This window comes from Gymnoscopelus braueri (assembly GCF_963280865.1).
Source record: "Gymnoscopelus braueri genome assembly, chromosome: 3".
Lineage (NCBI taxonomy): Eukaryota > Metazoa > Chordata > Actinopteri > Myctophiformes > Myctophidae > Gymnoscopelus > Gymnoscopelus braueri.
Genome location: NC_137612.1, coordinates 53,514,803 through 53,531,952, shown reverse-complemented (window position 1 = coordinate 53,531,952; position 17,150 = coordinate 53,514,803). Strand labels below are relative to the sequence as shown.

Here is a 17,150-nt window from a genome sequence, read left to right as displayed (position 1 = left end):
CGCCCAGCTGGAAATGTTGTGTGCCTGCCAGCCTGCCTGCCTGGGACACCCCCCCCCCCCCCCCCCCGAAGAAAAAAAAAGTTTTTCAAACACTTTCAAGATTTGTCAAAGATGTTACAAAATGCAGATGTACAAGCTTGAGCTTGTAGATCTGCTATTTATGAGAACCACATTCTAAATCCTAAGAGATTTCTGAAAAACGTATGTAGCAACATAGCTAAAATCTATAATGACACAGATGCTTTCCCGGATTCAATGGGTTAAGATAGGAGAACCGCTATCTAAATCCTCTCTCTCTCTCTCTCTCTCTCTCTCTCTCTCTCTCTCTCTCTCTCTCTCTCTGCCCCGTCCGTCCACAAAGGAAATGAAGAGCGTGGAGAAAATCATTATCTGGCATTATGAATGAAATGAAGAGAGATCAGAGATGCGATAAGTCAAAATGAAGTGAGGTATTTGCCTCGGCGCCGCCGCGCTGTTCTGACTTCAAGAGAGCGAGGGCGGACGGGGGACGGCAAAACGATATTGAACGAAAAGGCGGAGAGAGGAAAAGACGAAGAGCCATCTGGATATCCGGAGAGAAGTGGAGAAGAGACATATTAAAATGACTTAGGACACGAAGCGGTGTGACATCAACACTGTCTAGAGGACAGAGACGGGGCTCTTTTGACTAGGAGGGAGGGGGGGGGGGGGTGACAGGCTGAAAGGGTTTATGGGGGCGACAGAAGGACGGGGTCTGACTTCAAGAAGGATCGGGTCAAGGAGGAACGAACGCAACTCCACCTTCCAGATTGGCCAACGACGTGCAACTACGGCAGTGGCTGCGGCGCACGCACACGATGAAAAATGCATTACCCTTGGAGTTGGTTAATGTCACCGTGTTTTGTGGCCTTTCTGCAACTCGCCTACGCACGCGCGCGTGTGTGTGTGTCTGTGTAGCACCTTTTGAATTCCATTTCTCAGAACACACACACACGAGATGAATGTAAAGATGGCTTCTGTGAGAATCACAACTGTACCAGGAAGCAGAAGGAAACGTGAACGATTTTTGAATCAAGAATTTTGTCTTGAAGAAAGACAAGGCCTCGTATGGAAACCGCACACAACGATAAAGAACTATCGTTCGAACTAAACCGCAGAGAAAGAGGCAGACAAAGAAACTAAATAAAGGGTGCTTATCATCTCCGTCGGGTGGAAACCTCATATGTTCAAAACTGTTACTTTTCAGGATTCAAATAAAAAAAATCTTTTGTGTGACACGAACTAAAATATGGAGATAAGAGGTTTCTGCCGCGACAGCAACGATATGGTGAATATGAGATGCATGACAAAAGGAGGGCGACACGGGGAAAGCTAAATAAATACGACTCAGTAGGAAGGAGGAGGGGGGGGGGGTCAGGAGGGGGGGGGACGCGAGAAGCAGTTAATTCTCTGTCAAGCCGGTGCTAATTAGACAAGCTGCTATTGGAAGGCTTGTTTTAGGAAAGGCTGCCAACCAGGAAACGAGGAGGCACCACAGCTAACCCATTCTGTAAAAAACTAAAAGGGAAAAAAAGATGATCCCCCCCCCCCCTTTTGTTTTGCTTTTGGGGGCACCACCTCCTATTTTGTGTAGAAACACAGACTCGGTCTGGCCCCTCCCCTTTCCTAGTCCACTTCCTCCCGGGTGCTTCTGTGTTTATTCCTACTAACAACAACACTACATGTTTAGGGGCAGTGGTGCAGACAGGTTCTGCAGTTAGCAGATTTTTTTCTTGACACATTGAGTGCCAAAAACGGCTATAGCCGTTTTTTCCAATTTATAAAAAAAAAAATTCCACAAGGGGCGCTCTCACGCAACTTAGGAGTGATCCTAGGACCCTGTAAAATGGAATGGACGGATTTGAATCCAGTCCAAAAAAACGTCACTTCCGTCCCGCTCCAATGATAGGATCTTGAGACTTTTTTTTACAGTGGTGAAAACAAGCCATTTTTGACGCGCGATCACTCTGCAATGTGACGCGATCGCGCTAGAAATATTATTGTTCCAGTCGTTAGACGGGACCCTCGACCATCGCCCAGACACCCTTTGTTTACATCTGGGTCCTCGTGGAGGCTTCTACAGCTCTAAAAACATCGCCGTAAACGGTAAGAAACGCTGGCACTGGATAACCCGTTTAAAAAAAATCTCTGGCACCCCGATGTGTTAAGAGACTATGCAACCACTAACATCGTGTCCGCTGTGTCGACTGCTACTGCTTTATTCAAAACCACAACACAATTACTTTGATACAGAATGGGGAAACAGGTTTGTGGATTTAGATATGATCCCAATAAACACAGCTGAAGTCGTATACTGTATATGTTGGAGGAAAAAAGAACAGAAGTGTACACAGTATCGATTCATAATCAGCGCAGCAGGCATCGTGAAAACCCAAACACGGCCTCAGGCAACTAGGCTTGGCGGATAACTCACAGGCTGAATTATTTATTTTTTCATATAAAAATGTCAGTGTGAGTATAAATGTTGCGTGGTGATCCTGTGTTATGATTTTCCTGGCTCCACTCGTCTCAAATTATGCCTTTTGCACTTAAAACTCAATAACATTAACAGTCGTCGTGCGTATAATTCTCTGCTAAATGAACTTCCTGTAAACCATCAATTAGGACAGGGATCTTTCACATTTTTCAGCCCACGGACCCCTTAGCTGAGAGAGAGATGAAGCTGGGGCCCCCGCCCCCACTACATATTGTATAAAATTGTGTTGCAGATTAAACTTTGTCATAGATTTCATAGAGAGCTCAGTTTGACAGATACTTGTTCGACAGCACTGTCATCAGTGTATGTTGGATTCATGTTAATTTTCAGACATTTAACCACAAAAAACATCAATACCTTTCACTGTATTTGGTGTTCTCTTTTTTACGCCTCTACACCAAATCTCTTTGCCGAAAATAGCAGGTCTACAAGCTCACAACGGCTCGCAAAGCGAGGCGTTGTGAGCTTGTAGATTTTTGGTTAAAGGTTCTATGACATTCATTTTCAACATTCAGTGGATTTTCTGTGGTCTGGGGTTTTCTGAATAATTAGGCCGAAAAGTAATTGGTGATTGGCCCCTGGACTTTGATGTCACAGTCCATTAATCCCGCCCCCTCTCCTCTCCGCCCCTCCCCTATCCATTCCTTTGGAGGGGGGGGGGGGAGCAGAGGTGATGATTGACAGTCAAAATCCCTCAACAGCGACACCCGCAAGCAAAGATTTATTTTTTTCATTGCAGTTGAAAAGGCTTTAGAAATCAGAGAGAACAAATCCTGCCATGGATCACTGGAGTGGATTTTTAAATTAAAACTTTTAATACACATTTGAAGGACCATGATAAATACTTTTAATGTGTTGTAAAACTGAATGTCATGAAACCTTTAAGTTCCCCTCAGAAAAGTTCAAGGATAATGCAAGAAAAATCCTATCACACACACATTTGGCCTCCCTGTAGTAACTCTGAGGACCCACTAGGGATCCCCAGACCCCCTTGTTGAAGACCCCCTGGATTAGGACTTACGTTTCTGTCCGACGGCGTTGGGCACGGAGGACATGGGCGGCGGGTCTCTGTAAGTCTCCTGGTGATTGGATGCGTAGTTGGCCAGGGGGACGCCTGCCAACGCAGAGTCCTCGATCCATTCTGAAAACAGCAAAAGGGTCACACGGCACTCTAGACGGGGTCCGGTCAGGTGTACACACACATACAGACGTGACATCTGAACCTCTCCACACCTCTCTTCACTTTCCCTGACCTTTCCCTGTAACAGTCTTTTCTTCTCCGCCTTTGTCGGGCCTGACAGTGGCGGAAGAAGTACTCTGATATTTTACTTAAGTAAAAGTAGCAATACCACAATATAAAAATACTCTGTTACAAGTAAAAGGCCTGTGTTCAAAATGTCACTTGAGTAAAAGTACAAAAGCATTGGCATCAAAATATACTTCAAGTACCAAAAGCAAAAGTACTAAAATGTTTGGAAATAGCAGATGTACAAGCTCACAACGCGGCGTCGCATTGCGGTGCGTTGTGAGCTTGTAGATCGGCTATTTTCAAATATCTTATGTATAAAATAGGGCTAAAGTGGTTAGTGTATGTTTTATAATAGAATCATTTATATCTGCAAAGTAGCTAGTAACTAAAGTTTTCAAATAATAGTAGTGGAGTAAAAGTACAATATTTGTCTCTGAGATGTAGTGGAGTAGAAGCAAAAGCACTGAACACTGTAAATACTCCAGTAAAGTAAAAAATACCTCAAAATTGTACTTAAGTACAGTACTTGAGTAAATGTACTTGCAGAGTTACTTTACACCACTGGTGCCTGATTTGCGTTTTGTGAAAATAGGCCAATTCACACCTGGCACTATTTCAAACCAAATCTCCCCCTTTGTCCATGGTAATCCACCACAATGGCAGGCACTCTGAAACTTTGGAATGTCACATCTGTACACTACGCCAGTGGTTCACAAACGTTTTTTCCTTCTTTTGTTTTTGAGCCAAGGACCCTCAAATCGATAGTTGGCCGTGGACGCCCCATCTGGAAATGTTTTGTGCCAGAGCGATGACCCCAGAAGAGAAGATTTGTGTTCAAAATCTTCAAAAATAAAATTTAGATTTTTCTAAACTTTTTCAAAAATAGCAGATGTACAAACTCGCTGTGAGCTTGTATATCTGCAATTTTTGTAATACCCCCCCCTCCCACTTTGACAACCACTGCACTACGTCCTGTGAAGCTGCAACAGGTTGACAGGGGAAAGCGACTGTGTGTGGCTGAGGGCCCCCCTCCCTAGACACAAAATGTCACTTCTACGCTGTCTGACGGGACGTCACCTGCATTGCTACCTACAGAGGAGGCAGCAGGGGGGATAGGAAACTAGGGCTGGAATTCTTAGGAGGGGGGGGGCGGGGAAAGATTCCTGGTATGGGGTCTACACACTACTCCCCATTAAACCAGAATGGATGGTTGTGAAAGTGCTTGCAACTGGGAGGAAAAAAAACTAAGAGAAAAAAAGAAACAGGTAACGGTGACATACTCCTTCGTCTGTCCATATCATGCCACAGTTGATGGGAGACTGTGACTATACCCGCAGGTTGAAGAAGAGTCAGACAATTCCTTCATGACACCTTGTTACCCGTTTCACACACTGCCAAAAAGAGCAGCAACCTACTGTACATCATCGCTGATGGGCAGAAACCTCTTATCTCCATAACTTTTTGTGTTTTTTCGTAAATTAACTCTGGCTGCCAAGAACGAGTTATCATGAGTATTTAAAAATTAAAATAAATAAATATATATATATATATTTGGGGGGGGGGGGTGGGGGGGGTTCAGAACCCAAGATATCATCATTTGAAGATTTGCTGCTCCATTCACTTATTACTGAAAAAGGCTGTATCTCGGCTCCTGAGCATCTTTTTTTTACTATGTATTTTTGGCCCAGACATGCTATTTTCAAAGGCAGACAATTAATGTCAACGAGGTTGCGATGACCTCGTTGACATTTGTGAAACCACACAGTATAACCCTCAGTGATTAGCAATCATCAGGGGATCGATCATAATGGAGATAAATATTCTGTGAATACTTGAAAAAAGGTAAGAAAATCGAAAAATCGCTGGCAGTGGGCAACCGCGGCCAGAAATAAGTCTGGCAGTGAGAGAGTTAACGCCCAACTTGATCATGCTACAGCGTCACACAAAAGCATCGAAGGTAGCAGATCCACAAGCTCAAAACGCGGCACAAAGCAACACATTTTGAGCTTGCGGATCTGCTACTTTCGATGCTTTTGAATTTGAATCCCGAAAAGTGACAGTTTTGGACATATGAGGTTTCCACCCAACAGAGACGACTTTGCAACCTCCACTCATATCCTTAAACATTTAAAAAAGAGAATCAGAGTGAATCAACAAAAACTCTCATGCAGATATTGGGTATTTTTCCCAGGGATATTGAGCTTAGGGGGGGCAGAGGGCGATGAAAAGCCATCAGGTAATCCGGGATCGAGGCAATTTTCTGCTGAGTGAGCAAAAGTCAGGATCCCCCTGCGGCCGGGGTTGCATTCATAATGAACCTCTCAGCAGGATATCCTAGCCTAGCGCATGGAGCGGGGTAAACACAGGACACCTTTTACCTTACATAACCATCTGCTTGGGTTTATGGTTCTCACATGAGCTCAATTTAAAAAAACGCATGTACAGTACACTGTAGAGGGCTGGGCAATTAACCAAGAATTAACCCATTAAGACCTGAGGCCGCTTCTAAAAAAAATCTTTTCGGAAGACATTTTTGACAGTTTTTCGGAAATAAATATAAAAAAAATATTTTCACGATTTTTCAAAATAGCAGATCTACAAGCTCATAGTGCGGCACTCGGTGCCGCGCTATGAGCTTGTATATCTGCTATTTTTGAATAGCCAAAGAAATCTAAAATGATACAGATGCGTTCCAGGTCTTAATGGGTTAATATAACCAAATAAACGACTTATCTTGCTCGTGTAGGTTAAAGCTGCACTATGGCACTTTCCTCTTCTACCCCGGATTTGAACCCGGGTTCCTACGCAAAAGTGCTGACATTTTTTACCATTGAGCTAATAGAGCCTGCCGGCTTGCTCAGGGGATACATTGAATCTTGACCATCAGGTCAAAATTGTCAATAGTGGTGTATAAAAATAGCATACCAAATAGACAATTTACAAGCTCACAATGCGTCCCGATGTGATGCGTTGTGAGCTTGTAGATCTGTTTTTTTCACTGTTTTATTTATTTATTATTATAATCATTAATTAATCGTAATCAAGGCAAAAGTTTGAAATAATTGTGATTTAAAGCCCAGCCCTAGTGCAGTAATAACCATGAATCCTTTTAGGTTAGTATGTTGAATGCATCACGCATACGTGGCAGAACACAAGATCGTCTAGAATCGAGACATTTGAGGTCAAAGGGCAGCCTTACCTGTTTTTACCGTGTTGACATGACCCCCCCAAAATGGCCACCCGTGGATGGCCACAAATCATAGGTATGTCTTAATGGTAAGTCACTTAGCAAATCATAAAGAAGCAGCAGGCGACACAGGAATACATAGCCATAAGTATAGTTGATACAAAGACACACTCCAGACCAGTGGTGGAAGAACTACTCAGACGATTTACTTAACACATTGAATGCCAAAAACGGTCCGGACAGTTTTTGAGGATCCAAACGAGAAGTGCCGAAAACGGTCCGGACCGTTTTTGACCCAATTCTATTTTTATAGTCTCGCACGCACGCTTTGTTTACATGCACTTCCGCGTCGGGGCTTCTACAGCACGAAACGTATAACGCAAGTGGATGGAAGAAATGCAGGCACTCAACGTATAATATTTTAATAAACCTCTGGCACCCAATGTGTTAAAGGTAGGTGTTAAATAGTTATTTTCTATCAATTACACATCCCATGAAGCATTGAATTCATGGAGATTTTTTTGTTTTTGTGCCATTCCTGAGCCAATAATTTGATGTCTCTCCGGTACATTAACATCTTTCCGCCGGTCATCAAATAATTGGCTCAGGAATGCCACAAAAACTAAACAATCTCCATGAATTCAATGCTTCATGGGGTGTGTAATTGATAGAAAATAAGTGATTTTTGGGTGAACTACTGCTTTAAACAGAAAATGTATTTTCAGGCCGGGATACCAATGTTATCCAATCAGGAGAGAGAACTCACACAGGATAGTGGATAAACACTTGAAATTGGAAGTGGTGACACAAATAAATGAGCAGACAAAATTGGAACTGGATCACTATAAAAATTAAGCTGATAAATGGGTGCTCTCTCCTGAATGGCTGACATGTTGTTTATTAAAGAGCTGGAGAGACAGGGAGACCCCTGTTACTGAACAAACACTCTATGTCAATGATTACTATCACAATATAGTGCTTTAACCTTTTTAACCCAAAAAATATCACTTAGGACTACCCTACCTTTAAATACTCTATGACAAGTCTAAGACCTGTATTCAAAATGTACTTGAGTAAAAGTACAAACGTATAATTGCCATCAAAATATACTTGCACTACCAAAATAAAAAGTACCAAAATGTTTTCCCAGTTTACAAGCTCACAACGCATCGCAATGCTACACGTTGTGAACTTATAGATCAAAAGTACAAAATAGGGCTTGTAATAATAATCTAAATCCGCAAAGTAACTAGTAGCTTAAGTTTTTAAATAATTGTAAGTGGAGTAAAAAGAGCAATATTTTCCTCTGAGATGTAGGGGAGTAGCAGATCGACAAGCTCACAACGTGTGGCGTTGCGTTGTGAGCTTGTGGATTCGGCTATTATCGGCTATTATCCCCACGATAACAGAAAACGTATTAAAAAATAGCAGATATACAAGTTCTTAGTGCGGCACCGAGTGCCGCACTAAGAGCTTGTATACCTGCTATTTCTTTTTTTTTTAATCTGGAAAATTTGTGCAAATCTTTGAATATTCTCCAAATTTCTTCTAAATCGTATGTTTCTATATCAGTGGTGCTCCAACTTTTTCATGTCAAGGACCCCCGTTTTTGTGTTCGCTGGCTCCCGGGTTGCCAAATCATGTGCGTGAAACAAGCGCCAGAGTTGTCACATCCGTGAAACAAGCGTGGGTGCTCATATCCCCCGACGGGTATGGTCTAGTATTCAAAGATTTGCACAAATGTTCAAGATGTTTTCAAAATTAGCAGATCTACAAGCTCATAGCGCGGCACCGAGTGCCGCACTATGAGCTTGTATATCTGCTATTTTTGAATAGCCAAAGAAATCTAAAAATGACACAGACGCGTTCCCGGTCTAAAGTGGGTTAAGGACAGTACATGGGGGTAAATGCACTGAAGGTACTTTCCACCACTGGCTTTCCAAACACTCGCACACATACGGTTGACCAGTCGTCCCCATAATAAAACATGGTTTAGAATCATAAAGAAAAGGTAAATGACGCCCGACTGGGCCGGGGCCGGGGCTTGTTGAACGAACCTCGGATGTAGCGCTCACCTTCAGGTGGCTGCTGGCTCTGGGGCTGAGGAGGCCCAGGAGGCCCAGGAGGCCCAGGGGGCCCAGGTGGACCAGGAGGTCCACCCTGCTGGTCCTGCTGATGGTGCCTGCGACGCTTAGCCTCCAGCATGGGGTTCTCATACTGGGTCTTTCTGTTGATGTGACTGTTTGGGGGGGAAGGGGGGAGGGAGCGAGGGAAGGAGGGAGGGAGGGAGGGAAGGGGAAGGGAAGGAGGGAGGGAGGGAGGGAAGAGGGGGGAGGGAAGGAAGGGAGGGAGGGAGGGAGGAAGAGGGAGGGAGGAAGGAAGGAAGGAAGGAAGGAAGGAAGGAAGGAAGGAAGGAAGGAAGGAAGGAAGGAAGGAAGGAAGGAAGGAAGGAAGGAAGGAAGGAAGGAAGGAAGGAAGGAAGGAAGGAACGAACGAACGAACGAACGAACGAACGAACGAAGGAAGGAAGGAACGAACGAACGAAGGAAGGAAGGAAGGAAGGAAGGAAGACAGAACGAGATGAAGGATAGAAGAAAGAACGAAAAAAAGAAGAAAAAAAGAAAGAAAGAAGGAAGAAAAAAAGGAAGGGAAAAAAGGAAGGGTGGGAAGAGGGAAGAAAAGAGAGAAAGAAGGAAGGAAGAATAGGTATAGGAAAGACGGCAGAATTATGAGAGGAGTAGAGGAGTAGAGGTTAAGATGAGCATTGCAATGGAATGAGAGATAAACAGAAGAAGACGAAACAATAGTAAGGGGGGGGGGGTGAGAGGACGAGTGGACGTGGAGTGAAGAAGAGAGGATGTGAGGAAGAAATTAGAGGGGAAAAAAGGTTGACAGAGAAGAAGAGAGGGGATAAACTCGAAGGAGTGAGAGAGTGCATGTTTATGTATGTGTGTGTGTGTGTGTGTGTGTGTGTGTGTGTGTGTGTGTGTGTGTGTGTGTGTGTGTGTGTGTGTGTGTGTGTGTGTGTGTGTGTGTGTGTGTGCGCGCACGCAGTGGGCAAAAGATAGAGGAGAGGATAAGGAAATAGGAGAGAGGGAGATAAGGAGGAACCAGAGAGAGAGAGAGAGAGAGATGATGATAAGCTGTGATTAATACAGCAAGGCTGACACTGTTTATGGTGCAATGCAAACACCCCTACACGCACGCACACATGCACGTTCGTAGTACATATACTTGTGAGGATATAAACATTTTAGGAGGCATTGAAAATGACTGAAAATAGCCACACAACCGAGTATTTAATAAACAAAAACTGTAACCCTAACACCTCTAAATGTCTAGTCCTAAAAATATTTTTCAAACTCAAAACAACAATTTTCCTGGAAAATGATCCTCACAATGTCTATTCCTGAAATTCTACTAGACTTCTGGGGACATTTGGGCCTCACAAGTATAGTAATACAAGCACACGCACACGCACATGCACACACACACACACACACACACCAAGAAGGAAGAAAAAAGAGTCACGCCATATATAAGAGGGCTACTGGAAGGTGAATGAGAGGATTAAGCATGGGCGGAAACCTTTCTGCATCTCTTGTTTTTCCAACTTTTGAAGCGTTGTTTTTTTTCTTTCGTAAATGAATGCTTCGTTTTAGTAGACTATAATGCCACAACACAGAGGCGGAAGGGTCAAAGGGGTCACTCTACCGTAGGCTTTAGACTCAGTGAGAGTGGACACAACATTAATGCTCTGTGAGAAAGATTCATTCAGTATGTTAAGAGCATAAAATGAATCGATTCATTGGATGTTTCGTATTTTATGAATAACATTTTTTTTCTTTTTCTTGACGAGACTACCAAGTTCAAGTTGAATGAAAAGCCTTTCATTTTGCGTACTTCCATAAGTGCATTAGGACTTGACGTCACAATCCTGTCTAGCACTTTGTGTCGAGAAAAACTGAAAGCAAAAACATGATAAATATGGTTTCTGGCCTGACAGCGACGAAATATTTAACCAACGAAAAGGTTAACATGAGCTCGTGACTAAAATAAGAACCACATGGGATCCATGTGGAAAATACAGGATTTTCCCAATTTCCTAAAACGTAATAAGGGGAGCACAACATCTCTGGGAAGAATATTACACCTCAAGACACTGTGTGTGTGTGTGCGTGTGCGTGTGCGTGTGTGCGTGTGCGTGTGCGTGTGTGCGAACATACTGGCTCATTATGTAGCATTGCGTTGCAGGGGGGTACAAGTCAACGTACAGTATATTGAAAAATAATATCGCCGAAAAGAACAGAACAAAAAAAGATGGAAACAGCTGCTCTGAACCCCCCTGTGGTATGGCTTTGAACAACAAAACAGGCATGAAACATGTTTATATTAATGCCACGGTGCCCCCGGGGGTCACCAGGCTGGGATGAGATGCAGTCGCATCAAATTGCGCCGTATGGTGCTTGTTTTTCAGAAGATGGGTAAACACAAACAAAATTGCCTACATTTCCCTTTCCCCCCCAAATTACTAGACATAGCAGGTTGCGTTGAGCTTCGTTGATGAGGTCTTACGCCTGATTGAATATTCTGTGGCACGACGCAGCGTCTGGCACCCGAAAATAGGAGATCTACAAGCTCACAGTAGATCTGCTAGTTGTGTGTGTGTGTGTGTGTGTGTGTGTCTGTGTGTCTGTGTCTGTGTGTGTGTGTGTGTGTGTGTGTGTGTGTGTGTGTGTGTGTGTGTGTCTGTGTGTGTGTGTGTGTGTGTGTGTGTGTGCGCTCGCGTGATGGGCTTCTGTGTTGAAGAGGAAAACATTGACATCTCATCTACTATGTTAAAACGCAGGTGCCTTTACTAGTATTTGCTTCTATTGGCGCATATGTTTGTGTGTGTGTGTGTGTGTGTGTGTGACTTACTCAACATAATAGACCCCATACACTGGATCATCTATTCTTTCCCATCCTGCTGGCAATTCTGAAGAGAGAGAGAGAGAGAAGCAAGGGGGAAAGAATTAAGAATTAAAGTTGCTGTGTGTTGTACATTGAGCCCTATGGGAGACCAGCACAAATAGAGGACTAGGGCTGCAGCACAATATCGTTGCTGTCGGGCAGAAACCTCTCATCTCCATATTCTAACCTGTTGTGTCGATGCTTTTGAATTCGAATCCTGAAAAGTACCAGTTCTGGACGTATGAGGTTTCCACCCGACAGAGACGATAACATTGTTTCAGCATCGGCGACACAATGTTCACATGTGCAGCAGTCACATACATTGCGGAGGCTGCGATGTATCATGTAGCTAAGGCAAATTGATCCAGTCCAAAACAGTATAGTCCATCTGAGGAATAACAATGATTGAATGATTTCTTGGTCATTGGTCTTTACACTGTAAAGACCAGTGACATTCAACCTTTGTAAACAAAGGTTGAATGTATGAGTCAACCAGAGTATTGAACTGCCTTATTTCACACTCTAAAATCAACCTAATTTTTAAAGGAGCTATTGAAATTTGGATACAAGCCGATCCGTATATAATTTATACTGTACAGTGAATTGATTTATATCACATTATTTATGGCAAAAAAAAAACTAATATCCCAATATCGAGTTTTTATAATATCATTCGCCCCTCGAGAGGACCTCTTCCTTCCTTATTGAGTCAGTCAGTCAGTCAGTCAGTCAGCCAGCCAGTCAGTCAGTCAGTCAGTCAGTCAGTGTCAGCCAGCCAGCCAGCCAGCCATGGTACTTTTCCACTGCATAGGAGGCGGCTCACAACTCGACTAGCATCGTTTTCCCACAGCAAATGTATCTGGTTGTCATAGCGACGTCCAACCCTCTGAGCAGGAGAGTGCTAAAGCTAAATGGTAGCACTGCATCTGTGTCCACACAATAGTTATCATGTACACTTCAACCAACACACTTTCTGATAACATTTTAGGTGAGAAATAAGCCCCAATATTGATTCATTTCAGTTTCTAGTTTAAAGGCTTTCACAAAGTAGAGTGTCTACTTTGTGAAGGCTGAAAATGTGAATTGAAATTGACATTTTCATGTCGAATTGATTTGTATTTCCGTGGCCAAATTTTGTGACAGCCATGAGAGAAGACTCTTATAACGTTTTTTTTTCATGTAAAAAAAAACACTTCCTTATTGGATGTTTTGTATTTTATGAATAACCTTTTTACAGGCAGAATGACAGTTTTTTTTGTGTTTTTCTTGGCGAGACGACTAAGTTCAAGTTGAATGAAAAGCCTTCCATTTTGCGTACTTACATTTCTCCATAAGTGCATTAGCACAATCCTGTCTAGCACTTTGTGTCGAGAAAAACTGCTTCATTCAGCCGGATGGCAATGAAAGCACCTGTTGACAAGCACCTGTTGACTTGACACTAACTAACCCACGCACGCACACAAAAAAAAGGTGCAGAGAATCTGACTTAAAGAGGATTTTCTTTTCATCATAATCAAGGCTGATTATGACAAGATAAGCATATTACTAAGGCTACCGTGTAATTGCCTGATGTCTCGATCTTGCTGCATCTCTACAGCGTGTGTGTGCGTGTGTGTGTGCGTGCGTGCCAGGAACACAAAGGTAATTATCTCTAACAGAGACGTCTGACTCATTTCTATTGTCTTGATTACAACGGCATTGACTATTGGAGAGCCTCCAACATGGAAAAATGTCAGCAGCTTGTAAATGGGCTACAAACATGTGTGGTCCAGTAATGGCCTCCAGTGAGAAATCGGCTTTGCATATCGTTACCCTCAGCCAATTACAGCTCGCCCTGAGTACTGGTCGATAGTAATTACCATCCATCAACCCCGGAGAGTCTCCCCCTGACTAATGACGAGGGTCCTTGGTTAAAGTGGTAGTTAGCAGAGGATACAATAAAAAAAGCAGCACAAGAGTTGCTGAAAGGGCACGCAGGGCATGCTGCACTCCAACTGGAGTCAGTAGTACAGCCCGATTGATGCCAGGTTTTTGAGTCCGATGCCAACCCTGATTTTGTCCTGGACCACTCGTTACCGATGTTTTGACCGATATTTTGACAGAAATTTTCAAAAAAGTAAGATTTGATTAAAGTTCTAATTGAGAACGTTAAGCTTATGAGCGAACAAATAAATATCGTTGCTGTCGGGGCAGAAACCTCTTATCTCCATATTCTAACTTTTTGTGTTTTTTCGTAAATTAACGCCCTACTTGATCATACTACATGACATGCTTTTGAGTATCACTCAAAAGCATCAAAGGTAGCAGATCCGCATGCTCGAAACGCGGTGCGAAGCGACGCATTTTGAGTTTCTGCTACTTTTGCTATTTTGGAATTTGAATCCTGAAAAGTTTTGGATATGTGAGGTCTCCACCTGACAGAGATGTTATAATAAACATATAAACTGAACTTTATCCAACTATCCTACAATAAAATGAGGAAACCTCAGTCTGTCATTTTGTCCTCATCCCTTTCTCTCCTCAGTGGGTTGACCAGCTGATCAGTATTTGTACACAGCCATTGCCCACTGGCATATGAAGAGAGTTATTAAGCAAATTTTGACTTTTCCCATATTTTAAGCGTTGCATTTTTTGCCACAGCACATGGGCTCCGTTGTCACGGTTGCGATTCACGCAGGCTATAGGATCTTGTAGCCGCGGTAGTGGTCCCATAACCCAGCTGGATGGTCGGTGGACTTCGGGGCTACAGTATATTACGCACAAACACACACACACACAACGCCAGAGAGAACTGCAGCAGAGAGAGCTGGCTCAGCGCTATAACGTTTGAAAGGACTTTGATTTAAAGTCATGGCATGTAGCAGACCCAGCAAGGCTGTTGCTGTAGTGTATGTTATGTGTCGAAAAGAGTAAAGAGTCTTCACACACAACCGCAAAGAGAATGCCAGCAGAGAGAGAGAGAGAGCGAGAGAGATAGAGAGAGCGAGAGCGAGAGAGAGACTGCATATAGTTTGGGTGCGCACACCCCCGGGTATGGACTAGGTTTATTTAACAGGCTTATTTCATTTAACCACCATTAACCACTCTTTTAAACAATGTTAAATAGCCGTGCTTGTAGATCATAATTGCTGATACCGATGTCACCAAATCTCCATATTTTAGCTTTTTGTGTTAAAATACTACTTGATCATACTACAGCGTCACACCAAAGCATCAAAAGTAGCAGATCCACAAGCTTGAAGAGCTGCTACTTTTTCTATTTTAATCCTGAAAAGTAACAGTTTTGGGCAGAGACGTTAATAATAATAATAATGGCTGATATTATCGGTCTGGCGCTATAGTTAGCAATGGATACAATAAAAAAAAGCAGGACAGATTTGCTGAAAGGGCACGCATACAGCACTCCACCCCAACTGTAGCCAGCCTTTCTTTTTCTCCATGAAGTGTGGCATCCATCCATCCATGGCTGGTGGTACCATATCGTAATGCTAAAACCTGCAATCAACAGTCACCACCAAACTGCTGAGGTCGTCAGAAAGCACAAAGCGCGCGTGTGATACTCGTAGGCAACATGGGTATGTTTATGCGATGCCATTACTCCATATTTTGCCAATATAAAGAGCAGATGGCTATGAACAAGGGATTGCATCATGGGTTGTATTCATTAGTGTTTGCTGCACAACACAACTACTGCAGTAACACACAAAAACAGCCCTGGCCGCATTATCATTCTGGTGTTGTGGAGTGGAACGCTAAGCGGAATTGCGGTGGCGCGCTCCCTCGCGCCAAAAATTCTAATCACCCACTTGATTTCACACTAGACTGGTTCCGCTCCTGGAGGAGCACCTGTGTGCGTGTGTGCGTGTGTGTGTGTGTGTGTGTGTGTGTGTGTGTGTGTGTGTGTGTGTGGTGTGCGCGTACGACCATACCTACATCATGTATGTGCTATATCGTCTCAGTCGGGTGGAAACCTCATATGTCCAAAAATGTAACTTTTCAGGATTCAAGATGCAGATGCCAGGTCATTGTTGACCTGGCATCCTATAGTCAGGGTTGCCAGATCTGCTTATTATTAATTTCCCCGCAAGATTTTATTTTATTTTATCTACAAGCTCACAACGCGTCGCATCGCGACGCGTTGTGAGCTTGTAGATCTGCTATTTTCAAATAGCTGATGTGCATGTTAAAGTACTCATGTGGCCCATAGTCGCTTATTTTGGGCTGGTTTTCCTAGACCTGGTTGCTTGTTTCTATCACAGAATCTGGCAACACTGCCTATAGTGTGTATAGTTTCAATGCAGAGATTACAGATATTTTTTCGATATTCTACTGTTAGACTGATGATAGGCTCTTGGTTTGCCTATGATCCTAGATGACTATTTCTATGCATTTGATGCATTACCTTGTGTTGTCTTTGCTTACTGCAAATCGCCCTGGATTAACAGCGTGTGCTAAATGCCTAAATTGTAATTGTAGCAGATCCACAAGCTCAAAACAAGTCGCTTCGCGCCGCGTTTCGAGCTTGTGGATCTGCTACTTTTGATGCTTTTTTGTGTGACTCTGTAGTATGATCAAGTAGGGCGTTGATTTACGAAAAAAAATCACCAAAAGTTACCACATGGAGATAACAGGTTTCGACCCGACAGCAACGATGTGCTATATTTCTCAGCAGGCTGCGCCTGAGACACAATCTCGACAGCATACCGCCGCGTGAGAGAACGAGAGAAGGAAAGAACTGGCGTCTGTCAAAAGAGTGTTTCAGAGCTCGGGGCTTAGAGGCTCGCGCGGCTGACAAATTACCTATTAAACTGTTTGCATGTCTCCCCCACAGCCGAGCGTTTGATTTCCCCTGGAGAAGTTTGGGGTATGGTGTTGTGTGCACAGGTGAGCGAGCACACGCACTGTCTTTTGTCTTCCTCTTATTGTCTCCGTCGGGTGGACACCTTGTATGTCCAAAACTGTTACTTTTCAGGAAATGGAACAAAATAACCTGCGTTCCAATGGATCCAATGTAGTTATTATTTAGTCACAAGCCTCTTTTTTCTTTTTTTCTCTAAAAAAGGTATCCCACGATTTTTGTACCCCGTTTTTTCACCCAGTGCCAATTGCCTAAAACTGTAATCCTGGGCGATACTCTCCCTCTGCCAGCCTGGGGAGAGCCCCGAACTGAGCTCATGCCTCCTTCAATGCATGAGGAGTGAGCAGGCCGCTTCTCATCACCTGACAGGGGGGGAGTTTCCCCGGTA

At 43.5% G+C, this 17,150-nt stretch overlaps 1 protein-coding gene across 1 annotated transcript in view; it reads right to left on the bottom strand.

Annotated features, from left to right (window-relative positions):
• magi1b (membrane associated guanylate kinase, WW and PDZ domain containing 1b) overlaps positions 1-17,150 on the bottom strand; it is a 277,517-nt gene that overhangs the window by 67,280 nt on the left and 193,087 nt on the right. The window contains 3 exon segments of the mRNA XM_080424277.1: positions 3,537-3,656; positions 9,009-9,190; positions 11,872-11,929. Of these exon segments, the coding sequence (XP_080280403.1) occupies positions 3,537-3,656; positions 9,009-9,190; positions 11,872-11,929 (360 nt within the window).